General features: G+C 44.4%; 1 protein-coding gene across 1 annotated transcript; it reads left to right on the top strand.

Moving 5' to 3' along the window:
- The first annotated feature begins 845 nt into the window (after nt 1-845).
- Nucleotides 846-25,630, top strand: colgalt2b (collagen beta(1-O)galactosyltransferase 2b). The gene is made up of 12 exons (XM_041935159.1): nt 846-1,130; nt 16,082-16,192; nt 16,338-16,455; nt 17,154-17,288; nt 17,375-17,579; nt 18,591-18,710; nt 19,079-19,152; nt 19,451-19,557; nt 20,055-20,187; nt 21,161-21,288; nt 21,397-21,603; nt 24,858-25,630. Exons 1-12 carry the CDS (start codon nt 895-897, stop codon nt 25,129-25,131), a joined length of 1,848 nt encoding a protein of 615 aa, XP_041791093.1. The 5' UTR covers nt 846-894; the 3' UTR covers nt 25,132-25,630.
- The last annotated feature ends 1,819 nt before the right edge of the window (nt 25,631-27,449 follow it).

Raw genomic sequence — 27,449 nt, 5'->3', positions numbered from 1 at the left:
TATTTTATAATCGGTGTAACCATTAAATAACTGATTTAAAACACATTTAGTTGTAAGCAGGTATAAGATCATTTTAGATGTCTATTGATGTTGATGTTAACAACTTTATCCGGATGCTGGAACAACAATATACGCAACATTAATAACAACATTAATGCCTGTGCAGCTGCCTCTAATGGCATAATGTGTTGTAAAGATTTATTTATTAAATGTACATAGACTCCTTACAGATGATAAATAACGGGATTACAGAAAAGTTTTACTAATTTTTGTAATTCTGATATACTTTTGCAGCTGTAATGTATTACAGCTTTGTCAGTACATACGCTTTTATAAATAGAATAACACCTGAAGAGAAGAAATAAGAAGTGCAGCAGTGTGGCTGAGGGTTGGTGTCAGAGATGGTGACTTCATGGTCTCTAGCTCTGCAGCATCCAAGAGGCTGTCAAGGGTGAAGGCGTGGAAAAGGAGAGAAACGTTCAGAAAACATGCAGGAAGCAGGAGAACTGAGGAGGATAAACAGACAGGAGTCAACTGAGCTGCAGACAGACAACATGGGCAGTGATTTAGGACATGGTGTCCTTCACCCAACACACAAAAACCACCCAGCACAAACACTGAATCATTAGTAGCTGATGTGTCCGTAAGACCCTTTTCTGTTTGTTTTCATCATGTTTGTACAAACTATTATTAGGGGGAGGAAGAAGCTCCACACCACATGCGGCAGCAGCCATCAGCAGGGGTGTAGGAGGGGTAACAGAGGAAGCTCTCCACCCACCCTGCGCCCCTCTTTTACCTTTCCTCTCTCCCCCTCCCACCGCGGCTCACTCCCTCCCTCACTCGCGCCGCTCTCTCGCTCGGTCTCGGGACTCACGGCGGACTCTGGAAGCGAAGATGCGGACGGTCAGGGCCGCGGGAGTCGGTGTGCTGTGCGCGCTGCTGGTCGCTCTGGTGCCCGGCGGCGCGTCGGAGCTGGTGACGATGGTGCAGGAGCCGGTGAGGCCCGAGTCTACCCTGCTGAAGCCGAAGGTTATGATCGCCATCGTGGCTCGGAACGCGGCGCACAGCCTGCCACATTACCTGGGCTGCATCGAGAGGCTGGAGTACCCGAAGGAGCGCATAGCGATCTGGTGAGAGACGCGCAAAACAGCGATGCAGCAGCGGCTTTCCTGGCTGACTCTTACAGAAAGTTATGAAGCGATGTTGCGCATTCTGCAGGCATGACTACTTTTTATCTATTCTGACCAGTTTGTAAAGTTAAAGCCATCTTTTTCCACAGTTTCAAATGCGCGTTTCAGAGCAGCCTCGCATTCAGTGCACGGTGTGGCCAGTGATCTGCAGTGGAGCGTGTTGTGATGAAAAGCAGCGTGCGTCCGCGTTAATTATAATAACACATTGTCAGTATCGGCTCGCAGACCTGTTGCTGCGTTTTACGATGTACTTACCTCGCGTGTCTGCCGGCATCCTAAATTGCACACTGCGGGAGAAGATGAAAGAGCTGTTGTGCATGTTGGGTTAGGCTTAACCCTTAATCACGGTTCCCTCCGTCTGATTCAGCACAAACCTGCGGAAACGGGGCTTTAAAACAGCAGGGCTGGCAGGTATGAAAGGGGCCCTCACCCCAGGTAGGGTCCTGTGCCGTGTTTGGTCTCATACGAGCAGACCGAGATAATGTAAAGTTATCAAAGGGAGAGCCTGCAGGTGAAGGGATGAAAGGAGACATTGAGTTGGTCTGACAGCAGGACTGAGGCGGGGGGGGTGTGTGAGTTCTGGGAAGTCATGCGTAAAATGCGCGCGCGTGTGTGCGTATGTGTGTGTGCCTTGTATTTGCATGAGGGTTATGCAGGCTGATCAAATCAGAGCAGAATCTGAGAGAAATCTGACCAGAGGCAGGTTGATTGTCACAGTGGAGATGTGAAGAATGTGAGATGGAGGATAAAACAGTCACATGCAGCTTTGGTGGTGGATGTTTGTAGTGTGCCCCCCCACCCCCAGTGTCTGTCTCCCGGAGACTCATTCTTCTGTTTTGTTTCCCACCCTTTTCCTTGCTGAATCTCTTGTTTTTGTTTGCAGAGCCACTGCCTGTTTCTAATTCAGAGACCCTCACCAAACCACACGCACACTGGAGAAACTCAATACAGAGAGGGGCCCTACTCTCTGCAGCAAAGTACCAAAGTGACTGAGGGCTTTAACTAACAGAGGAAGGGCCCCATCAGTTATGGGCGCCACCTCTCCGCCTCACGGTCAGTGCAGCCGGGGTGAAAAAAGAAATCACAGTGTGTATCTGAGGCAGATCAGTCCAGCGTGTGCACAAGTACAGCAACAGCAAAGTGTCACTGAGACACAGGAGTGTTTTATTCAGCCAGCTCATTTTTTTTCCAGCAGCCACAGTCTTTCCAGTACCACTCATCAGCTGTTATAAAGTATTCTGGTATTTATATAAAAGTTTATGATGCTCTAGGATTTCAATCCAGTACGATTATTAGTGATCACACGTGAGCCTATAAGCACATGAAGGAAATTCTGTGAGGGTCGTCCAAGAAGCCATTAAGTGAAGGAAATAAGAACAACTGAATAGTGAGGCTGTAGTATGTGCTGCTGATTTGTTTCTGCTGTGATTCATTTAAAGAAAAAAAATCCAAAGAACATCTTACATGCTGTTAAAGCGATGATTTTTCTACATGTAAAATCTGAATCGGTTAAGAAAATGACACGTTTTACTGGACGTAACATACTCACGCTGCTCTGTGCCTCTTTGTTTCTGTTTGTCGTCATTATTACGGCCCAACACGGAAGCCAAACCGCCCAATAAATTGTTGCTAAATTGTTATTCAGCACTCTCTTAAAGCCTTAAACCACATTATACCATTTTACAGTGTGTTAATAGGTTGTGATATGATGATCAGGACAACTACAGTTTGAACATTTCACATTCCTACTGCTGAAAAAGCAGTTTATAGCATTTTTGTGTTGGACAGCAAAGAGTAGTAAGAAGCTCTTTGAAGCAGAGAGAGGGGGGATGACGTAACATGACGGACCCAGGCTGGACTCAAGCCAAGGACTGTGTGGTAATGTGATACACATCTTCACCAGGTAGCTCCACTTTACTACGACACAGCTTGTCTGGATAGCTCACGTAAAGAACTACAGAAACTTTGGAGAAGAAACAGATAATAACACCAGTGTTTTTGTGAGGGGACAAAATGTTCCTCTCTGGAGCTCCAGGCTTTAACAGAGCAGAGGACTGTTTCTCCTCTTCATCTCCCCCCTACCCATCTCAAACATGCAATCCAGGGGAGACAGAGCAAGGAGGAGCAGAAGGCTGCAGATGATTAGATATAATAATAAGGGTGTGATTGAGTCTTTATTGTGTAGCAGCTGCAGGACCCCTGCTCCCCCTTATCCTCCAGATTAACCTCCAATGGGACGAGGGAAACATAGTTTTTTGGTGCTGTGTTAACGTGTGGTTGTACTGCATCTGTGTGATTGTGCATATTCGAGACAGGCAGATGAAGAGGCTGAGTGACAGGAAGAAAGCTGAACAGCTGGAGCATGTTCTGTAGTTACAAAAGCTCTGTCTGCAGTGCACAACACATGGCAGGACTGAGACGATCGTATGCCACTGGATTTGTTCTTTCTCCCCACTGATGCTGAATTTACTCACTAGAAGAGTGCACTCAGTGGAATGCACATCTCTTGCAGTGACGATAGCAAAAAGAAGGATTTATTCATCTTGCATTGTGCCTAACTTTGGTGGATAATAACTCATCAGGTATGAATTAATCTACAGATGGTCCAGTTGAAGATGAGGCCAAATCATGAGCCATGATAAAGGCCGAAATGTGGCCTGCAGCAGACGAGGTACACCTTGTGTTTAGCCCAGCCCAGCCTGCCTTTTATAGCGTTGTTGCTAGTGGAAACAAGAGTCCAAACTGAAGCAGCTGTTGATCACTTGCAACCCAAACCGGCCGGTTAAGAGGAGCCAACAGCCAGCAGTCAATGGTGGTATGAAACAATAAATCAGTAAACATCAATAAAATAGCTTTTTTTGAAAAAAACATGTGAGTCATCACAACCGCAAGAGGCCCTTAAGTATAAAGCTGTAAATGTGCATTGCAGTACCAGCATCACACTGACTTTTGCAGACTCACTTTCATGTAATTTGACATCTGACATGACCTGGGCAGTCTAGTGCTAACTTTTCATGCAGGATTTACAAGCAGAATCACAAAAAACGATTGAAAAATCAGGTGCTGTTGAAACGACATGATGACAGTCTCAAAGAGTCTTAAACTGCTTAACAACTGGGCCAGATGACAAAAATCATACATGTTTCCAAAAATCTAGACAGGCTTTGGCCGGCCTGAGGATGTCGGGAGGACCAAAATTTCCAGTCTGAGCCTGTTCGTGGGATAATCTGTGCTGATCATTCAGGTCAGGCCTCCTCCACCCTGTTACTTCAGCCCTGACTCACTCTGACAGTTGGGATGGTCAGTAAAATCTGCCTTCAGAGGTTTTGCTTCTGCAAGTGGGTGCAGGTCTTACAGAGAAGTGGCAGAGCAGTGAGAAAGACTCTCACACTGCTGTTACAGAATGAAAGAATGCAGGAATTTAGACAAAGAGGGGGATGGGCAGGTGGTCAACAATGCTGGGAAATTACCCAGAGGGCATTTAGCAGGTTGGTTAATCCACTTTCCCACAGGCGCTTGACCACATGTACTCCCCTCTTTCCCTTTGTGCCTCTTCTTCTGACCTAATAGGACAACTCTAAGGCGTTACAAGACAATTCATCTTGTGACAGAGCTTCGGAGTAGGACCCAGTAGTTTCTGAGTCAGGAAAATGTGTGATCGCAGAAGCAACAGCAGGCAAACATCAGAGTTAGAACAAGGTCTCAGCTCTCATCATGGGGACAGGTGTAAAAGCCTTTAAAACCAAGGTCAGCTCGAAGGCTTGTGGTTAAATGAAGATGGTTCGGGGTTTGAAACGGACCTGGCCTGGTGGGGGTCTTGATTTGTCGTTCCTGTGCCTGTATGAGTTTAGGCGTTCTGGTTTCTTTGCTCAGCTCAGATACATGTGTCATCTGTTTGCCGTCCAGTGTGACCCAGAGCCAGAAGCAGGTTAGCTTAGCTTAGCATAAAAGCTGGAAACAGGGGGAAACACCTAGCCTAGCTCCCTCCAAAGGTAAAATAATCAACAGCACATCTAAAGATCACTTATTAGCATGTTATATCTTCTGTATTTAATAATGCAAAGAATAAAAATATTGTGTAAGTGTAATATTGTCGTTGTGTGTGCCAGGACACCAGCGGACACTCCAGGCCTTGTGCTAAGCTAAGCTAACCATCTCATGGCTGTGGCTTCACACTTCACGGACAGATATGAGAACGATTTTTTCATCCAACTCTCTGCAAGAAAGCAGATTTATATTTCCCAGAATGTCAAATGATTAGAAGATTATCACTGCGTTTCTATGTGTCTTCAATCAGTTTCAGAGCTCATGAAACACATGAAATGCACATGGAGAAAGGGACCGGGCGGATGAACCAAGGTCACATAGTTTCACGGCCTTTGACTGAACTGGACTCTCCATGAGTGAGAGGTTCAGTGAAGAATTCAACAGCTTTAATCTTTTGCCAGTTAACAGTGGAGTTTTGCACCCGCCCCGCTCATTGTAAGCAGCTTCAAAGCACATCATAGAAGTTTTCACAAGCAGCGAGGTGTGTTTGTGTTTGTCTCAACACCTGAAGCCCAATGCAGACGATGCTGTCTAGTTGAGTCCAGCATGCTATTACTCTGCTCCTCACGCTGCTTGTTGCTGGCTGCCTGAGTCTCATTGCCCCCCGGCTGTGTTCATGTGGTGGAGTGATTTCCCAGGTGCTGAGCTGGGGGATGAGATGATGATTTGTGGACTTGTCAAGAGACAGACTGAACCATTAAGAGGATCTCAGAGCACTGACATCATCAGCGCTCCCCACAGGACTGGCTGCCTCGCTTTCATAGTTGTTTATTTGCTCATTTATCATATAACCACCATATTTATGAGTGTCATTGAACTTCATACTCATAAACAACACAGGGACGGAGAGGGAGTTGTGGTGTGAATTTTCCACTGGTTAACATTCAAAACCGACTATATCTATTATTATACCAGCACTGGTACAATTGTAAATCTTACTGCACCCCAAGGTATGATGCAACTTTATAAGTTAAGAATATTCCACAGCTGTTCAAATAGGTACGTGCTGAATGCCTCAGTGACAGAGGTGCCATGTGTACTGTAGCTGCTGTCACACACTGAGAGAAGATTTATGTAGTTGTACCCTGTTGATTCATGTGAGATACCAGAGCCAGCTCCGCTCAAGCATTTGATAGACGTCATTTGTCCTGTGTGATATGACGTAACGTGACATAAGCAGCATTAAAGTTATTTTGACAAGTGCACAGAGTTACGCAGCGATAAACGGACCATAAGAGATTAGACTTGAATGATGAGTTTACGCCTTTTTGGCTGTATGATTTGTGCTGACTGCAGTGTTGGGCTTTGCAGAGACCTGCCACGCTTGCACCGAGTGCCAAAATTTGACTTTTCAGAAAACATTTTAAACCAGGACGTCTGCGCCCGAACGGGACTCTTAAATGTTTCGTGTTTGCTCATGTGCACTTGGTGCCCTTCACTTAAGTGCTGCTCTGTTTTGACCTTGGGGCTAAATCCAGACCGACAGTGACTCCGAAAAGTTACTTGGAAAATGTGATCAATTACTCATAGGAAATTTGCAACCCAATATCTGATAAAAAATTATTTGAACAGTGTTGGTGGATGTATTATTTTGTTGGGGTTCAAGTATGAAAATATGGTAAATATGAAGGATAAATGGTTGCCACTTTCATATCCTGGCATGTCTGCGTTCCTTCATCTCATCCCGAAGTTTAGATGAGCTGCTTATTGAGCAGAGGCAATTGACAGCATAGAAAATAACATTTCTTTACTTCAGATAGGACAAAACCAACTAGAAAACAGGCTATATGGAAACAAGACACACATCATCCAGTAGTGAGAGTGAGACATCCGCAGGTGCTGTTGTGCAGAATTTACACTGGTTTTCACGCTGCCTGGCTGCTTTTATCCTGTAGATCCAGCGTGCTTTTGTTTTGTTGAAAAGAATCCTGGTGTCCTCTCATGCGCGCAGAGCTGCAGCTAGCTGTCTACCGCTACCGACCTGCAGAGGTAGGGAGATGAAAATAAGTGGTTTGTGCGGACATCCAAAAGAAGCAGTAGTGCAACATTAATAAAATGCTGAATGAAACACCACAAAGTCCGTTTTGAGCGTGTGAGCAGCAGCAGAGATGGTTGCAGGTTTAAATGTCCTCCATCATATGGATCGTGTCATCTATCCTGCAGTAATATTCTTTCCACGCACAATTCAGATTTTACGATAGAACATGTACTACATCTGCGAGTTTATTTGAAACACTGACACACACATGCATGAAAGCTTTCAAGCACAGCATCTCCACTCAAAATACATTTTTCCATGCATACATACTGTGCATGCTAGAGGTGCCCCCTTTTAGCCTCTGCCTTGCAGAGAGTCTGTGGACGCCACTGATGGTCTGATCAGGTGTTTTTGGCTTTGTTAGCTGTTATTTACTGAGCAGGTCAATTGTACTTTATTTTCATCCCCTCTGACTGACAGATATTAAAACAGAAGAAAATGGAACGAAACTTTATGATGTTGGATAGCTGCCCCAGGGGTTTCCCCATGCCAGGTGCGTTACCTCAGTCCCCAGTCCTCTGTGGAGCACACTCGCAAAGCCCACATTGTTTGGCCATTTTAGGAGAGCAGTTTATCCACATGCATGGAATAAATTACGAGGATGGGATCGGCTATTGTGCGCTGTGTGGTGCCGACAACACGGGCATTTGTGAATGATTAGCAGCATATGCATTTGGCGTGTGTCAGTTTCTGTTAGATCACAGCACTGGCACTCTGCACTAAAATGAGTGTGTTTGATTATCTTCAGCGTTCTGGTGCAAGTGAATGTGTGTCTCTTCTCACATAATGCTTGTGTGTGTTTCAGTGCCATTACACGGATAATGGGTGCGTGTTCCTGCTCTGCTCCTCTGGCTAAGACACTGTTTTCCATTCACTTTCCTAATTACCTCATAAAGCCCACAGTGAGCCAGAACCTCCATGTGGGGAGTAACGGGCCAAAATCATCCCTGACCTCGAAATCAGCAACACCTGAGGAGTCGTATTCTGCATTGACAACCGATTACAGGAAACTAAAAAGGTCTTTAAACGTTTCTTAGGGTATTTGCCAAAATCTCCAGAAACGCAGGCTGACGTTTCCCAGATAGACAGCTCGTAATGACGCAAACTCACAGGAGAGGAAGAAGACGCTTGTATCTTCTTTCTGGACTGGAGCACAATTTGGTTTGAAAACCGATGTCACACTTGTGGACTCGCTTAGATGCACATGGTCACCATTATGGAATATTTTACAGAACGCATGACATCAAAGCTTCTCGCTCATTCACAGACGTGAGTAGTTTGAGTCTCAGATGGCTTCAGATACAATAGTCACAACACATCTGTTGCCGTCGCTTATCCTGCAACTACATCTGAGGTATATCCTCTCCATACTGAACATAAATATTTGAGACACATTGCTTGTGTTGCTTTGTACAGTCAAATTCCACCAATGAAAATGTAGAGAAAAGAAAATATTTTTTCTAATGAAGAAAATAAAGGCCAAGAGGCCAAATTTACTTAAAGGCTGTGTAAGAATGCTGTTCTTCTATGTCATATAGGTCTATATGTCTTCATGTGGTAGTTTGTTTCTCAATACTTTTCTACATGGGTCGTACACAAACTGCTCAAAAATGTGTAGCGTCACTTTAAAAAAGGCGATTTCCTGAAAGAGCTGGGCACTGTAGTTTTTAGCAAATGATAGTCAAACAGGAGTAAATAGTGCATCTGTTGGGGACTATTTTCAGCCATGGATGAATACATATTTGCAGCAGGACAGCGAATGTGTGACTGACTCAGAATCGCGTGTCTGTGTTAATGCAGTTGATGTGTTTTTTACCGTTCTGGTGTGGAGGCCACTAAGCAAAAATCACGTATTTAACCGCACGGCTCAAATACCTGCAGGGTATCTGTGGCAATCAGGACATTTCTCACCTAATGATGAGGTGTTATTGCAGAAATTACTATGTGGCCCAATGTCCATTTTCCAAGCACAGTGACTTCAGAGCCCGATCTCTGCCAGCCCTTCACTGAGCCTCAACCAGCAAACACGCTGTAAAGCCTGTGATGGACCTGCCAACACTCCAGCCACAGCCTCTCTGCACTGCAGCAAGAAGATATTCATGGGAAAGTTCTCTCTGCGGACTTGACATATCAGTTCAATCAAGCGCAGTAAACAAAGAGAATTGATTTTCCGATCTCTGAGCCTTTTTCGAGCTCTCTCTCCGCCTCCCCTGGAGTAAAAAAGGCAGTTTCTGGACTTGGCTCTGGACTGTAAATTCCTGCTTAGATGCCCCATGTGTTCCAGCACACTTCCAGCAGTATCGTCAGAGCTTGGCAGCACAGCAATCGTAGAGCTGGCACACACTGAAACACGGCGGCATCTCGGTATGAGCGCTCTCATCTGGCAAGGCGGGGGCCTGGATGTAGAATGAGATTAGGGCAAGCGGAGGGAGAAGCAGAGAGAGCGAGAGGGAGGAAGACACATGGCCACTGTACATCGGCCAGGTAGTTCAGAGCAATATTTTCATGAACAGTGGAGTATTCATTAGAAAGACTGGTGCTGGTGTTGTCATAGAGGAAATATAATTTTAGCACCATCTACCTGCCTCTCCGTCTGTCTATGTCATCAGTTTCACTGCTTAATCACTGTGTTAAGCCCCATCCCTCTCCTCCCCTTCCTCCTTCTGCTCCTCCATCACTTCTTCCATCTGTTTTGTTGTGTATTTGCTCTCTCTCTCTCTCTCTCTCTCTCTTCCTTTTATTCTCTTCTTGTCCTCTTTCACAATCAGTGTGTTTCATATGTTTGCTATGACTGCATGACTGAACTTGCTTTGGATTTTTACATAGAATTAGTGTAATTAGTTGCTTGTGTCGCTGAGAGATCTAACAGAAAAAAAAAACAATTGAAACACATTCAATACCCATTATTAACATGAAGGTCAAAAGAGCATAGCGCCTCAAAGTGCTTCAGAACAAATATTGAGGATTTTGGTGCCAAAAAATGACCTAGTATGCCCCTCAAAAGTAAATCATTTGCATTTAGTAGCATACCTTCGTGAGGGTTTTTTTCCCTGATACCTGCAATTTCCCTATCTATCTATCTATCTATCTATCTATCTATCTATCTATCTATCTATCTATCTATCTATCTATCTATCTATCTATCTATCTATCTATCTATCTATCTATCTATCTATCTATCTATCTATCTATCTATCTATCTATCTGTCTATCTATCTATCTATCTAATGGCTTAAGCTCAGTGTGCCCCCAGTGGTCAACTATGGTAATGCAACTAAAATCTTCTGCCACCAAAATCTAAGTTTGTTAGAATCTAACAGAAACCTCTGGAGCTGAAAAATGAAGCCACCGCGGAATAACTCACTTGTTGAAATTATATTAAGGCTTAAAGTGCATAATTATGAACACGTCGCTTTGAGTGACAGCTGCTAAGTTTTAGCAATCAGGCTTTATTTGGCCGCCTCAGCTCCACTCACACTCCACCTCTTTACCCATTTATGGATTAGCCCGGAGTCGAGCTCTGCCAAGATGGAAATTAACAATGGCTCTTTAGAAACCTTGATTGATTGATGATTTTACTCTTTTTAAAATGGTCCCAGTACTCTGAAAAACTGTGTTTAAGTGCATGACATCATTTCAGTGTAATGTCTGTTGGAAGGGACAGTTTTTCAATTAATGGCTGCCATCTTGGAGTCATGTTCCTGTTTTTGATAATACAACCAAAGAGAAAAGAGTGACTCTGTGCCACGGAGTCTGATACCATGGTAACCTGCTTCAGGCCAGGCTCCCAAACAATTTCTGCATATTCACACTAGATAAGTCTGAAGTACCAAATTCTGTACCTCCAGTGCAAACGTTCAGCAAAGAGTGAGACTGTAGGGGACAGCGTGGTCTGATCCTGTCTCCTGCCAACAGCGAACACTAGCTTTCTTCAATATGTAACCATGATGAATATCTTTTCCCAGTCTTGAATCTGCATACTGAATATTACACTCCGGTGCAAGCCCGCCGGCTTTGGCTACTTTTGTTGACCCTGAGAGTCATGAGGAATTTCAGTCAGCAGGTCCGGCCTCACCGACCCCTCCTTCCGCCTTCCCTCCCGCTCTTCTTGCCCCTTTCCCCTTCCATCTCTCTACCCATCTAACCCCTCCTCTTTCTCCTGTGCCCTGCTAGACCATCAAGAGGCCTGCAGCCACGTCAGCCACCAAACGAGAGACTATACTGCAAAGTCAACACAGAGACTCACACACACACACACACACACACACAAGCACGGTTATTATGTTTTAAAGGCATCCCCACTCAGGCCTGAAAGAGGCATTCTTGCTTCTTAATTATATGCAGCACCCAGTCGTTATTTTCAGTGATATTAGATAGTTTATTTGATCAACAGTCAGCAGACACTGGCCTGCTGGAGCCTTTCAGACCTGTGTTTACCTAAAAGGGCCAGTTTCAGGGACAAGCCTCTGTGTTTAAGGCCAGATGTCAGCCTTCGACACACTCCCTGTTATCTGACACACTCGCGCAGTGTCCCTAATAAGTGGGAGGGAGAGAGCCAGAGAGAGTGCTGAATGGGTAAATAATCACGTTAGGGGATGCAGATATGAGCAACTTTACTGCAAACGTGCTGCAGTGCAATGTGACCAAACCAAAGCTTCACAGTAATGTTCACACTTTGAGCAAATATACAAATTCGTGGTAATATTCATCTTACATTTTTCCACAAACTATATGTTTTGTCTTCCATTTCCCAGGTCAAAAAAACGTTAAAGTTCGTAAAAAGTTGTGCCAGTTTAGTTTAGTATACTATTGATACTTCAAGTATTACTCAAGTGGTACTCAAGGACTACTTGAGTACACTTAAAGGATAACTTTCGTTTTTTACAACCTGGACCTTATTTGTAGCATTAAATATGACCATTTACTCACCCAGACAATTTTGGTGGCATTTGGAGTCGTTTTGAAGAAATTAGCCCCAGAGGAGCAGCGCGTATATCCGTATAATGCGATAATAATATTATATACTCGGGGCATCCATGCGCAGCCTCTATAAACGCATAATCTGCGCCGAAACTCGTTCATATTCCAATATTTTATTATGATATGCTGGTGTTATTCCCCTCTGAGCCCGTGGTGGCATGTTATCAACATCCGGCGTCTCTAGACAACTACCTCTGATGTGGATGATGTCATTACCGAATGCCACGCGCTGCGAGCAGCCAGCCACAACACGGCTAACTCTGCGGCGGCTCAGAGGGGAATAGCACCAGCGTATCATAACAAAATATTGGAATATGAACGAGTTTCGCCGCAGATTATGCGTTATATAGAGGCTATTTAATGCTAGAAATAAGGTCCAGGTTGTAAAAAACAAAAGTTATCCTTTAAGTGTACTTGAAGGTGACAAAAATAGCACAAAGTGTGCTTACTATATCCTTCAAAATGTATAATTTGAGCATAATGTTTTTTTCACCTGCGTTTTATATCTGCTCTATAATGATGATCACACCGTACACTAACTGCTGCAGCACTGATTGAGGACTGGTGTAATGTGTGCATGCCTTGAGACGTGCACAAGAGGAAGCAGAGGTGACAAGAGGGATTGATGCAAATAAATAGGTGACAGGACAGATGGTCTAGTGCACTGGCGTTAGCTAGCGAGGTTAGAAATAAACGGATGAAGTGATAGAGAAAAGGAGCGGTATGATGTGTAGGTGAGGCCTGGGGAAGCATGTGTTGTCCAGATGCTGATCATAAAGACAGAATAAGGGGAGAGGAAGCCCAACCCCAAAGCTGCAGGCAGCAGAATAATGAGGCTGCAGCTTACTGTAAACTTCAAAACAGGAATGAAGAGATGTAACACGAGGCAAGAAAGAGAAAGATGCTGAGGTGCAGAGGGGTGAGAGGGAGGACACCAGGCCGAGAGCCTGCACAGATTTGAGTACTGTCACAGACATCTATGAATTGTTGTTAGCAGTGGATGAGTTGTTATAGTCAGAGGGACAAAATGTTCATAAAGCTGCAGTTTGATGCGTTGAGACATCAGCTCGGCTGTGTTTGGAAGGATCAGCAAAGGCTCTTTGACTTGGCTCGGAGGTCTCAGTGCTGTACAGCTGCAGTGGCTTTTCTTGCCTGAAGTTAGAGGAAATTGAAGAGAAGGAGCACATAGTTGCCTCCTGAAGAAGGACGAACATGTCTCAAATAAAACGAGATGACCCCTTGAAAGTGCATCGAAGGCGAAGATGAACTTCCTCCAGGCTCCTTTCTCTTGCCTGCGCTTCGCCTGACCAAGCCCGTTGCAAACCTCTGAGCAAAAGCACTGCAGGTGTCGCTTTGATGGATGCATCGTGAAGTTTCAGACATTCAGAAATCATGAGGCACACTGAGATGTGACGCTGGTGATGAAAAAAATCACACAGTGCAGAGAGCTCAGAGGGGCTGGGCAGTGTGGGGTGTGCTGCTGACAAAACAAAACAACCGCACAATAAATGCATCATCCTCAATAGAGTTAGGATAATACTTCCTTTTTATTGCTTATGAATTGAAATAATTCTTCCCACATTTCTTTGTTTCCAACCATTCCTAACACATGGAGTTTTTCGCTCTTTTGTAGACAACCTTCAGCCTTCACCGAATGATGACCTGGACGCAAGGAAGCGTACGTCCTGCCAAGAAGAGCCTTTAAAAACACAGGAAGAGATTTTTTATTCCCTCGGATTTTGTGAGCCCACTAAAAAGCATCATTAGCATTTTAATGCGATACCTGCAAACCAAAGTTAGTTCGATCGTTTGGAAGTTGGAAGGGTTTTAATTAGGCCTGTGAGAAATTCACCAAAATGTTTATCGATGGGAACGTTTTAGAACAACTCTGCTCATTTTCAGTTTATGTTCTGCAGTAAAGTGATGAAAACACAAATCCCCTTTTCTTTCCCTCAGTATCCTTTGTCACACACACACACACACACACACACACACACACACACACATATGTGTGTGTGTGTGTGTGTGTATACTCTATGTACCCACCTACTATACCATGTGTTGTTCTTTACTTTACCTGCCAGAAGTTTCCACCTTTTAAATCCCTGCCTGGAGCTGAGTCTGTCATTGGGAGATCCCGTGCAGGAACGCATTCATTTCCCCGAGCGATGCGCAGTTTAGCGGTTGAAAAAGCGTGTAAATACATGTGCACATCAGCTCATTACCAGTCAGATGATTCAGTGTGATTGTAGCCTACAATAAAAAAAAAACTAGCTAGCCATCCCCTGCCACCTTCCTTCTGTATTACTTTGATGGGCAGTTATGCACAAATGCACACGTGTACGTGCTTGCGCTCGCACGTCTTTAACCTTTTACACGCACACTCAAACGGGCACATTTCAAATTGTAAACCACCACTTGTGCAACACATAAATCACCAGTCACACTGCTGTAAAAGCAACATTCCCAGGACACAAAAATGAACGTCCTTATGTTTTATCACACTTGTGTGCAAGTGTAGGCACGCACACACACACACACACACACACACACACACACACGCATACTATTAAAATTATTGACCACTGTGTCTCCTTCAGGGCTGTTTCCAGCTGCTGGTGCTGTCTGATGAGGTATTTATCTGTCTGACTGGAGATGATTGAAATTCCAAACATAAGAGCGCTCCACCTCTTTCTGACTAATCCATGTGTGTAATGCAAGACTGTGCATGAGTTTGTGTGTCGGTATAAGCATCTGTGTGCACGTCTGTGTGAAAACAGGTGTTTCTCTATTGCTATGTGTGCTAAATTAAATGAAGAGTGTCAACACTGTTATCTTATATGCTGAAAATACAAGGAGACGGCGCACTAGCGTGTGTGTGTGTGTGTGTGTGTGTATTTCTATCTCTGTCCAGCCAGTCTAAAACTGGGTGCAATTTTGGAGAGAGTACAGCAAGGAATATTACAGCAAGCAGTGGAAAACTCCATCTCACTATGTGTGTGTGTGTGTGTGTGTGTGTGTGTGTGTGCTTGTATGCACACATTCAAGTACAGGCCTCTGCCTCACAATCTGTTGACCTTTCCTCTGTAAAGCCCAATTTAAATGCAAAGACAGGTGATGTTTATTTTTCTGGAACTCAAATGCGTAGAGGTGATAGTGAACTGCACAGTGATACAGTGCTTTTTTTTTTCTTTTTTTTAACAGTAATTAATTTCTCTTGCACAAACGTCCACACACACACACAGTGGCCACAGTGTCTTCTCTGAGTGGAAATCTCTGTGAAGAAGCAGTGATGCAGAGTGCACTCACAGGAGTGACGAATAAGATGGAGCCGTACGATGAGTAAGCATCAGTATTCACATTCAGATTGAGTTAAACAGCTTCAGGTTAAGGCAATTTTGCTGACTGTCCAGCACCCACGGAAACCGTCTCTAGAAAACTGTTAGCATGTGCTTGGTATTAGCCGGCTCCAGCAGTGCCGTTAATTAGGCAGTAAAGACGCTTTACAGTGCTGAGGCGGCCAGTTGTAACGTCAGACAGTAATTAGACGAACATCTTCTTCCACAACATGCCGTCTGAATGTCATGGATCGGTCGGGGTGTTCCAGCTTCTTCCTCGAGCTGCTGGCAGCTTTCTGCATCACGTTTCAGCTTCACATCCTCTTCTGTCCTGACAGCAGAGAGGCTTGTTTTCGCCACAGCTGTTTACGTCTCAGGTGTTTAGCAGATGCACTTCAGCGGGGAGCGTGAAACCGTCTGCGGCTGCTCTGTCATGAGAGTTTGCTTCCTTTGAATGACATCCTGTGTTGTCTGTGTTGGTGTTTCAGGGCAGCGACAGACCACAACGTGGACAACACCACAGCCATGTTGAGAGAATGGCTGAAGAGGGCGCAGCGTGTCTACCACTATGTGGAGTGGAGACCGATGGAGGAGCCAAGGTGAGTCATGGTCTCCATGGGAATCGTTTACCAGCATCTCTCAGAGTAGTTCAGACTTCTATCCCTGGTTTGTTCGGGTTTCCTGGTGGCGTTAAATCTAATTGGATGTTTAAGAACAATTAACAAGCTTTTATCTGTGTACCAGGTCCTACACAGACGAGTGGGGTCCGAAACACTGGCCCCCTTCAAGGTTCAACCATGTGATGAAGCTGAGACAGGCGGCGCTGAAGGCTGCCCGGGAGCGATGGGCTGACTACATACTGGTAAGACTCACACACAAGCATGGTTATTCTGTTTCCATGCTGAGGTTTGAAAGAGGCATCCAATCAACGTGATTGGGTGTTCCTCGTCAGCTGATAGCCACACAGCTGCTGAAGGAGCCAGTGATTGTGGAGCACGAATGAAACAGCTGATGCCAATCAGTGATCTGAACTACTGCTGCCATCAAGTTAGATTTCCATTTTCTGCAACTTTATACTTCAACCTCACTACATTTTGGAGGCAAATATGGTTTTACTCCACTAGATTTGATAACTTTAGTTCCGAGTTACTTTAAGATTATAAATATAAAATAAAAATCAACTAATAAATTTATGTATTATTATTGATTAAGCTTCTCAGCAGTATTCAGATAATTAAAATGAGGTTTACATTTACCTGCTGCAACATGAATGAACACATAAATGCATCAATCATCATAATCTACGAAGATTTGCAGGACTTATATTTATTAGAGTATAAAAATGTGAGTACTACTTTTTCCACCACTTTAGCTCAGGTATAGCCTGACGTATGCTGCAAAAATATCTAATAGTGATATTTGTCATTTGAGCCCCTAATACATTTTTCATCAGATACAAGGGACATGTGTATTAAAGATAAACAAGTCTCTCCTGTTTACTGTCAGAACTGATGTCATATGATGAGTGACTCGTACACTCAGACCCTCTCCCCTCTTTAGTTTGTAGACAGTGACAACCTGTTGACCAACCCCCACGTGCTCAACCTGCTGATGGCTGAAAACTTGACCCTGGTGGCTCCCATGTTAGAGTCTCGCTCGCTCTACTCCAACTTCTGGTGTGGCATCTCCCCGCAGGTACAGTCTGGACTAAAACTCATACCTCCGCTCAGCTAGAGTCATGACCTGAACCTGGTGTTGTCCACCCCCCTCCTCTCTGTCAGGGTTACTATAAGCGGACCCCAGACTACCAGCCGATCAGGGAGTGGAAGCGTCTCGGCTGCTTCCCCGTTCCCATGGTGCACAGCACCTTCCTCTTAGACCTGCGTCGTGAGTCCAGCAGGGACCTGGCCTTCTACCCTCCTCACCCGGACTACAGCTGGGCGTTCGATGACATCATGGTGTTTGCTTTCTCGGCACGCCAAGCAGGTCAGTTTGAAAGCTCAGCTCGCGACAAACTACCACATTTGTAGCAGGACTGCCGATCTCACATAGATGCTTCACTTTGATGAACTGAGGACTGCCAGCGACTTCTTTCATTCATCAGCAGTCGATTACAAACTGGTTTTAATCTGTGTGTGTGTGTGTGTGTGTGTGTACTGCTGTAGAACACTTTTTATTGGTTTAATGCACATGCATCAGATTAAGGCAGATGAGTGGAAGCAGAGAAAAATAGATCCATGTGTTTGTCTCCTTGATTGTTTGCAGCAGTATCAGCGTTTGCAGGTTTGTGTGCTTGATGTGAGTAATCATCCGCAGGGAACAAACAGAACCATTAAGTTTTCCATTTCACAGGCAGCAAGAGCATGAGGCATTCGCTCGCTAACTAAAAAGTAAACACATAAATGCAATTCACACAAACACGGACAGATATGCTAACAAAAAACCCATGCAGGGTTTCCTCCACCTTGCGAATCAGCTTCAACACAACCAGGCACAAAAGTACACGTAAATATACAGAATCAAAGGGCGAATATTTGATAACACATTCTTGCTTGGTTTTAGTACGACCAATAGCATGTGGTGGCTAATATTAGCCAATGCTAACAAATTTTATATGATTTTGTTTACTATATAGGACACTGACTCACATTTCAGCATTCACTTGCTTTTACTTGACCCCATATTACACAAAAATATGAATCTTTGAATAATGATTCCAATAAATTTCATGCATCGTCAATAAAAACACATTAAAATTAAGCAACTGATAGATAAAACAGATTGTAATTTAAATTTTGCATAGAAATGGTGGATATTTCTTACAATTGAATAAATCCAGTACATTCACTGATTGACATCTCTTTCATAATGGTGGTTACAATGTACTCATGTCCACAAAGGGCAACATAATGTATTTGACCCCCCAATAATCTAATTTGCATGTAAATTTATTCACTGACCATTGTGTGCATGTGTGTGTGCGTGCATGTGTTCCAGGTGTGCAGATGTATGTGTGTAACAGAGAGCACTACGGTTTCCTGCCCGTCCCTCTGAAAGCGCAGCAGAATGTGGAAGATGAAAGCGAGAGTTTCATACACACCATCACAGAGGCTTTGAGTGAGTGCGCACACACGCACACACGCACACACACACACACACACGCACACACGCACACACACACAGCTGTTGTGACTTTACTGTCACTCCTTGATTAGTGTCTCTCTTGTGTTTGTTTCTTCTCCTTCTTGACCTCCGCGACCCTTCATGATTGCATCCTGTCAGCCCCCTGTGCTTTAATCCCCCTCCTCCATCTCCTCCTCCCTCGCTGTTTTCTCAACCCTCCACTCGCTCCTCACTTCACAGCTCTTCTCTCTGGTCTGATTCCAAATAAACCAAATTAAATAAACCACCACAATCCAGAGGAAATTCAGTTATTTTCCTAGCCTGTTTTTGCTGTCTTAACCTTCCATCCTCTCTGTCGACAGTTGACCACGACATTGAGCCCTCTGAGCACCTGTACTCTCCGCCATCGCCACAGGACACGATCGGCTTTGATGAAGTGAGTTGTGGGTGTGTTGAGCTCTTCAGCGCCCGTATGTCTGTATATTTACTGTTTATCAGCAACTCCCACTTCCTGTTTTTGTAGTTCTTCTCCTTTCCTTGTGTTTCCATGTTCTGTTTCTTCCTTTGCCCTTGCCTTGACCTGAATTTCCCTCTTATCTGTCCTCTGTTTCTCAGCGTTATGCATCTCCTGTTCTACAAGGAGAAACAGTGACACCAAGAGAAAGGTGCACTACAAAAACATTGAGGAATATACTTTCCTTCATGTCTCCGTTTTTCCTGTTTGAAATGTTTAGATTTTCCTGATCAATCTGAAGCGTCGGCTGGACAGAAGAACCAGGATGTTGAAAACAATGGCCTCGCTGGGTTTACACGCCACGCTGACAGACGCGGTGGACGGCAAGTAGGTCACAAACACACAGCCCTGCACGCACCCGATGAACTGACCTGAACGCTGATTTGATCCTGAGAGAAAAAAAAGTCTTTTGAAGCTCAGTTTATTCTGCAGCACAACAAAATTAAGATTTTTCTACCTGAAACATCTGATGCGCTTTTGACTGCGCTCCCTGAACGTCTGTATCCCATCTGTCGCTGCTTTTTCTACATCCAAACATTCGGTCTAAACAGTGATTTGGTGTTGCAGTAGCAACACGCTTGACTTGCTTTCCCTCCTCGGCGCTTACTTTAATCCACTTTTGAGAATGTCCTAATCCCTCTTCCAGCCTTTGTTTGTCTGGCATAATGTTTTACTTGTTGCAACGTGCTGGGTTTTGACTTTGCTTTGTGTTTTGCAGTGAAGCTGTTTTCACTGACAGACTCAGTTGCACAATGACAAGTGCAGTTAAAAGAAATATCCTTCTTGTCCCACTACCACACATTCCCGTCCTCCTTCTCTGTCAGGGCTCTTAATACGTCCCAGCTGCAGGCGCTTGGGATAGAGATGATGCCTCGCTACAAGGACCCTTACTCTGGTCGGGTCCTGACGAGAGGGGAGATTGGTTGCTTCCTCAGCCATCACTCTATATGGATACAGGTGAGGCCAGGGAAGAGTAATGAACTAAGATCTTGTGACAGCACAGATTCAACCCTATTGAAGTGTCCTTCAGTTGGAAATATTGCCTCCAGGTGATTATTTAAAGTTCTATATTAATAAAATCTATAATACATAGTCGGGTGAGCAGTTGTATTGAATTCATATTCACAAAGCTGCAAAAAACAGCTGGTTTAGTGATCGTTTGTGGAACAACCCGCATCATCATACTAATAAGCTGAGGCATAAAGCTAATGCATTGCTACGGTAAGGTAGTTGAGGGCCGTAGGTAACTTTGTGCCGAAGAACTTTTTAATCTGACATTGACTGTGGATGAGGTGTTGGATGAGTTTCTGGTGTTCAAAAATCTATAGACCATGTGAGCTGATCAGAACTATTGACTTCAGTTTATTAAAGCTGGTGAAAGCAACCAGAAGACAAAGTCAAACGAAGAAGCTGGAGGGCTTCATGAAGCCAACTGCTAGTCTTATTTAGGACCTTTAACCATCAAAGCCCCTTTAATTCTATTTTTCTAACATTAAAAAGTTATGATTCAATATTAATATTCACAAATTCAGTCACCATCAACCCGTCGTTTTTTTTTTTTTTATGTCCTTTGAACTTAAAACCTGCAAGAAGAACAAAGACAAAACCCACAAATACACAAATCTCTCAACCAAAGCTGAAAAAGGTTTGCTCTTGCAGGACTCGTCACTCATAGTGAGAAGCTGAAGCCCAGAAAGTGGTTTTTAAAAACCAACCTCGGGTTCAAGAGGTTCAACAGAAAGTCTGTCTGTCTGTCTACCAGTAGTTTGTATGTCTTGTTATAATTTTGCAAAGCATATTAGATACATAATAAGTATGGCAGAATCATCACCAGGAATAATGCTAGAGAGAGCGTCTTCTGGACTGTGGACCAAACCCCAGCTGTTATTCTGCCACTTTCAGATGAGTGTTTGTGTTTTCTGACCACCAGGTGCTGGAGCGTGGCCTCGAGAGGGTTCTTGTTTTAGAGGACGACGTGAGGTTTGAGCCCAGGTTTAAACGACGGCTGCAGGCCATAATGGAAGACACAGACAAAGCCCAGCTGGACTGGGACCTCATGTAAGAACACCCACCCATCCACACACACACACACACAGTTTTAAAGCTAAATGCTTGCACCCCTTTGTGCGAAACCTCATCAGCTCACTCCTTCCGTCTCTGCTGCAGCTACGTGGGGCGTAAGCGCATGCAGGTGCAGCAGCCGGAGCAGTCCGTAGATGGCGTAAACAACCTGGTCGAGGCCGACTACTCCTACTGGACGCTCGGCTACGCGCTGTCGCAGCAAGGAGCCAGGAAGTTACTGGCTGCGGATCCCTTCACGAGGATGCTGCCCGTCGACGAGTTCCTGCCCGTCATGTTCAACAAACACCCCAAGTCAGTCTTCACATCCGTTAACTTTGATTTAAAATTACAGAGCAGCATAAATGTAATTCACTTAACATGATAACATGCACAAACAACAAAGGCATGTTTTTATTTGAGGCATGTGAACCACAAAGCTACAGAAATAACTCTCTCTGTATAATGTTCACAAATACGGACAAAATGACCCTTTTAGACGCTCCGGTTAACTAACAGACTGACAAATATTGACTGAGGACCACAAATAGATGACTGCAGGTGCACTCTTATATTAGAGCACATCAGGTAATCCACACTCGCAATAAATATGAAGATGCAAGCGTAAAGGCTAAATTTGAAGCACACAGCTAGTGAAATTTAGGCATGCATGGATCCTGTGCATGCACAAAAACAGACTCGAGCAACTATACAGTAATTATCTATACATAGACACAAACGCAAGGCTTTGTAGACTGCAGCACAGTGTGTAGTTCTAGATCGTTCTCCGGTGGTAGACCACAACCTCCGTCCAGTTCAACTCCAGTGTTCACTACATGTCTCTAGGCTTATCCTTTCCCCCTCTCTTCTCATGTCCCCCTTCTTTGCCTTTTCTTTGCAGCACCACCCCTTTCTTCCTCCTCTCCATCTTTTTCTTCGTCTGTGCTCCCTCACACACACAGGGCATGGATTGTTCTCGGGGTTCAGCGGGTACGGTGCCTTGCACAGGACACACAATGCCTGCTTTTCTCTGTCTTTTCTCCTTGGGGGTTTCCTGCCGTGCCTTGCTCTCCTCCACCTCCACCTCCTCTCTCCTTCCCATTTTATACCTTTTTATCCTTTAACTCAGCCCTCCACCATTCATTTATCTTTTTTTTTTTTTACCTCTTTTACATTCCCTCATTCTCCTAAACAGACCTTTAATTTTTTTTTTTTTTTTTTTGCTCACCTACTCCCTCCATGTGTCACCCACCTCTCCTCCCCTTTCCTCCTCTCTCTTTGAGGAATGTGGGCCAGCACAGCTCTTCCTGCTGGTTGGAGAAGGGGACAGGATTCCCATTGATAGAGGCCTGAGCATGGGGGTGGGGTGGAGATGGACACCGTGTGAGTGTGTGTTACTATATAAATACATGGAGATGTGTGTCCAGTGTGCAGTGTATAGAATACTAGTGAATAACACTGTGTGTGTGTGTGTGTGCGTGTGTGTGTGTGTGTGTGTGTGTATTCAATAGTGAGGGGAGGTGTGTTTGTTTAAAAGTGAAAGAAAAATGGGAAACATGGACAGAAACGTGGAAAGGTTGCAGGGAAAATATGTATATATAGATCAACAGGATGTGATCGTGTGCTTAAATTGTGGATTTTATGTCAGACATGTTGTTTTTTGGCTGTATGGTGAGACCCTGCTGTCCTGCTAAACAAAGTCTCAGCTCCAAAACACACATGAACAGAAGCAAGAGAAACACATGGCAGTAAACTCAGTGGAAAAGGCCTCATTGATAGGAAAGCGTGTGTGTGAGTGTGTGTTTGTTTGCAGCGGCAGGTCAGCTGTCTGAGCTGTAATAAAGGTGTAGGGTTTCGCCGTCCTCGTGGAGCGCTGACAGGCTTCAAACAACTATTGGACGGCAGGGAGTTGACCTCTGCGGTAACCTCTGTCTGCACGAGTGTGACTCCGCCCGGCTGACGTGTCACACTCGAACAGCCCTCAGTCCTCCCTGCGGCCCTGCTGCAGGACGACCTCGATAGGCTGATAGTAGAGTTTTCTGCTGTTTACAATGTGCCACAATTTGATGGCATGTTACATAACGACATGAAGATGCTGCTGAGATTAAATAAGTAATCTGGTGTTAGCAGTATACTGTGATTTAAAGTAACCTGAATACATTTACTACTACTAGTGGACTCAAATGTAAAATTTAGTACTCAATACTTCTGTTTAGGGCTGCAACTAGCTGTTGTTTTTATTATAATTTTCTTTTTTGGTCTCTAAATCGTTAGAAAAGAGTGGAAATGCCCTTAATTATTTCCAGAACACCAGTTGATGTCTTCAAGTTGCTTGTTTTGTCTGACCCACAGTCTAAAACGCAAAGATCTTCAGTTTATTCTCCTATATGACTGTTTTATCTTGAAAAATGACAGAAAAAATTATCAGAGCAGCTTCTGATTAACTTTCGGTTGATTGATTAACGACTATTGATTTCAGCTCTACCACATTTTAGTGGGAAATAATGTGCTTTTTATTAGACCTATAAACATTTGATTGCATGTTACAGATAAAACTACTCAAAACCGTATAATTTAGCTTAATTAGCTCCACCTGAACCATTTTCAAATCAATTTAAGACTTCTTCTACCACTGTTATTGTGAAGCACGTGATTTTGCAAAGCACGAGATTTTGCAAACTGCAATAAAAACATCACTGTTATGACTAAATTGTGCTGCAGTGGAGAAAAGCATCCTGTTCCTCTATTTGATATCCTGTCAATTTGCTGTCTGTGCTGAAATGAAATTCCGGTACAGTGAGTCTGCACAGCAGAACTTCCAGTTGACAGGACTTCATCAGACACGCAGCAAAATGGCAAATAGTTCTGTAAACAGCAATGACTGAGCACTCTGCCCTTGTTGGGCCTTCCTTCCTCTTGCTGACCTTTGGTATAGAACAGTCACAGTCGGGGTGAGTTGGTCATCATCACCATTTCTGGGTCTAAGTTGGTTGACAGAAAAGTAACTGACAAGCATTTTGATAGTTGACTGGAGCATAGCATTGGTTTGCAGCCAGGCGACATTAGTCGCTCACAAACCATGGCAGACAACTGAAGCTGTGTGGGTGAGCTGGCATCAGCTGTCTCATACATGCATCACAATCACTGGCTCATTCACAACTGTGGCAATCAGCTGACGAGTGACGTCCAATCATATTCATGCAGGTGTTCAGTATCCTTACAACCTTCTCCTTATTTTCTATATTCATGGTGTTGCTGATTAAACTAATATTCATGTATGTCAACCAGCAGAGCCTTTTTCTCTCAAACATCTTTTTCTCTGTTTTCTGTTTTTGTAAGATGAATATCTTGGGTTTTAAACCAGACAGCACAAGACATCACCTTGAGTGCCGGGAAAATGTTAGAGCCATTTTTACGGCTGAAATGAATTATCATAAAATAAAGGGGTTAACTGTTAATTAAAGTAATCGTGACTCACTGTCGTAATCACCATTAAATTGCTTCCAGTGTCTATAACATCTCTCTTCCTCTGTGTCTGCCTCCCCCCGTGTGTCCCCTGTCCTCCTCAGCACCGAGTACATGTCTCACTTTGAGCCGCGGGACCTGAAGGCCTTCTCCGTGGAGCCGCTGCTCATCTACCCCACCCATTACACCGGAGAGCCGGGCTACATCAGCGACACGGAGACCTCCACCATCTGGGACGACGAGGCCGTGGCCACAGACTGGGACCGGCAGCACGCCCGCAAGACGGCCCAGCAGGGCAGAATCCGCCCTGTGGCGCAGAACAGCGTCACCGGAGACTCGCCGCCTCCTGCGGCCCGAGCCTCGAGGGACGAACTCTGATACAGAGACCTGCGACTCTGAGAGAGAGAGAGACTCACCACGCCGTGTACGCACAGTGGACGTCAGGTGTACACACGCTTGAAAAGACACTTGAACTACGAGCTGACATACTGTCCGTTCATTCACACACACATATGCATACACTGGTGTCCAAACGGATAAAAGCAGGGTTAAGATGTCAATCTGCTCGGCTGCCTGATGAAGGGACACTGAGGAGAGGAAGAAGAGGAGAACCCGGGACGAGGGCCAGCAGGCCTTTGACGAAAGCTTTATTTATTCCCCTTGTGCCTCCTCTGTGCGGGCGGAGACAGTGACGGCCTGAGAAAACTTAAGCAACAAATGGAAGACAGCTAACATTATTTGCAGGACGTGAAAGAAAAAAAAAAAACATCCTCACAAATCAATTTTTATGTTGTTTGAGAGCATGATTGTTATTTAAAAAGAACAGATGCGTGTTTTTTTTAACAGACAGCTAAAGAATAAAGGAATCTTAAAGCTGTCTAAAAACAACTCTTAAGTGTGTGTGTGTGTGTGTGTGTGTGTGTGGACATGGGCATGCGTGTTTACAGAATTGAACATGTGTAGGAGGAGGGAGGCTGACATGCTAGACCCAGGAGTGTCACTGCTTTAGATGATGTCACACACACACACACACACACACACACACACACACACACACACACACACACACACACAGACTGAGGGCAGGGCAGTTATGTTATGAGGCTCAGTGTTTCTGTCATTGCAGATATCTCACTTGCGCAGCAGGCTGGTCCTGCACGTTAGCGTTTCAGAGCATCAGTCATGCATCACATGTAGCCTGTAGGATGCACGATTTGTCCACCTCAGACCCCTGCTTTCAGATTCTATATGTGTGGCGCTGGGCTGAACCAATAAAACACCTTCTCTATTCCTGTGTTTTCACTCACTTTGCAGCATACACTGAAGCAGATGTTACCTATCTTCTTACAGTAGTTTGTAGATGGAAGCAAATGAAAAGGAGAGATCCCACGCCAGATTCAAACCCGTGACAGCAAAACAACTCACTGAACTCTTCGTCTGTGTGCGACTTGAATTCAGCTTTCATTAAGGAATGTATATTATTATTTAATCGGCCGATTAGCAAGCATAAACTTGCTGCGGCTGTTCACATGACCTTCTCCTAGAATGGAAGACAGGCCTTTCCCTCTTTAAACCCTCTGGAAATGGGCCCGGTAACATTTCTCAAAACTGCGGTAAAACATGAAAGGAGCTGCAACCTCCCAATAAATTCAAGGTTTGAGCCTTTATCATGTAGAGGACAGTCAGTGGGCGCGTTGGCTCCCACTGTTCACTGGCTCAGTGAAACTCTGCTCACTGTTTTATAGTTCCTGTCTGCTGCAGGATCTGACAGAGAGAGGAGGATGGAGAGGAGTGGCAGCTGGGGGACACGGGGAGGTGGTGGAGGTTGTAGGTGGGAGAAGTGGGTGGAAGGTGAAGAGGATTACTGGAAACAAAGAAAATCTATTTAAATATTAATATCCTGCAGCTGGGTTGAAATGTGAGATAAAACCTTGCTCTCAGGTATCCTCATTTGACCGAAGAAAAACATGGTACTACTGCTAATCCTGCTTCATGCAACACTGACCAGAACTTACTCAAAATTAATGTTGTGCTTACAAGTTAGTTCCCTTATAAGAAGCTTAATTTACAGGTTTGTTTTCTCAGGTAATGTCCCCTCTAAATGCTGTAATGCCAAGAGAAGGGGTATGCTGCCATCTGCTGGTCATGAGTGGAATGGCGACTGGATTGTACAGCTTTAGCTTTATGAGGCCTTTCAAATAACACAGCTCATTTATTATGATACATGGCAGTGCATATAATGATTGACTGTTGGTTAAAATTAATTCTAATGTTATAGATAATAAAATGTTTTACACTGTATTTGCATGAAATGGAAATTTGTCTCAGGTGACTGGCTGGCGAGTGCAGGTACTCTGTCACACACACACACACACACACACTGACACTGACACATTGTAAGAGGGATGGAGAGAAGAGAATCAGCTGATCAGCAGCGAGCTATGAAAACACAAAATCGGGATTTCAATGTATTAAATACAGTTTCTGCATACGCACACTCACTCTTTCTCAGCTCATACCCTGCACCCACGCACGCACACACACAGGTACAAACAGATGGTTGCAGATGGACCTTTCTGACCTTCCAGGTATCTCATTTCCACACTGTATGAAAATCAACTTACAGAGAATAAAATCCTGCTAGAGTTATGGAAGCCTTCACACTGCTCCTCATATCTGCATCTATTGTGTTTGTC

Source organism: Chelmon rostratus, chromosome 4 (assembly GCF_017976325.1).
Source record: "Chelmon rostratus isolate fCheRos1 chromosome 4, fCheRos1.pri, whole genome shotgun sequence".
NCBI lineage: Eukaryota > Metazoa > Chordata > Actinopteri > Chaetodontiformes > Chaetodontidae > Chelmon > Chelmon rostratus.
The sequence above is the reverse complement of the archived record's forward strand: the minus strand, read 5'-3'. Positions and strand labels throughout refer to the sequence as shown.

What these genes read in the sequence shown, in the direction of transcription:
- colgalt2b (XM_041935159.1), top strand. Translation starts at nt 895, where the DNA reads ATGCGGACGGTCAGGGCCGCGGGAGTCGGTGTGCTGTGCGCGCTGCTG. An exon ending in TTTCTCGGCACGCCAAGCAG is followed by an intron (nt 17,580 to 18,590) that starts GTCAGTTTGAAA and finishes CATGTGTTCCAG; the next exon opens with GTGTGCAGATGTATGTGTGT. An exon ending in ATGTTCAACAAACACCCCAA is followed by an intron (nt 21,604 to 24,857) that starts GTCAGTCTTCAC and finishes TGTCCTCCTCAG; the next exon opens with CACCGAGTACATGTCTCACT.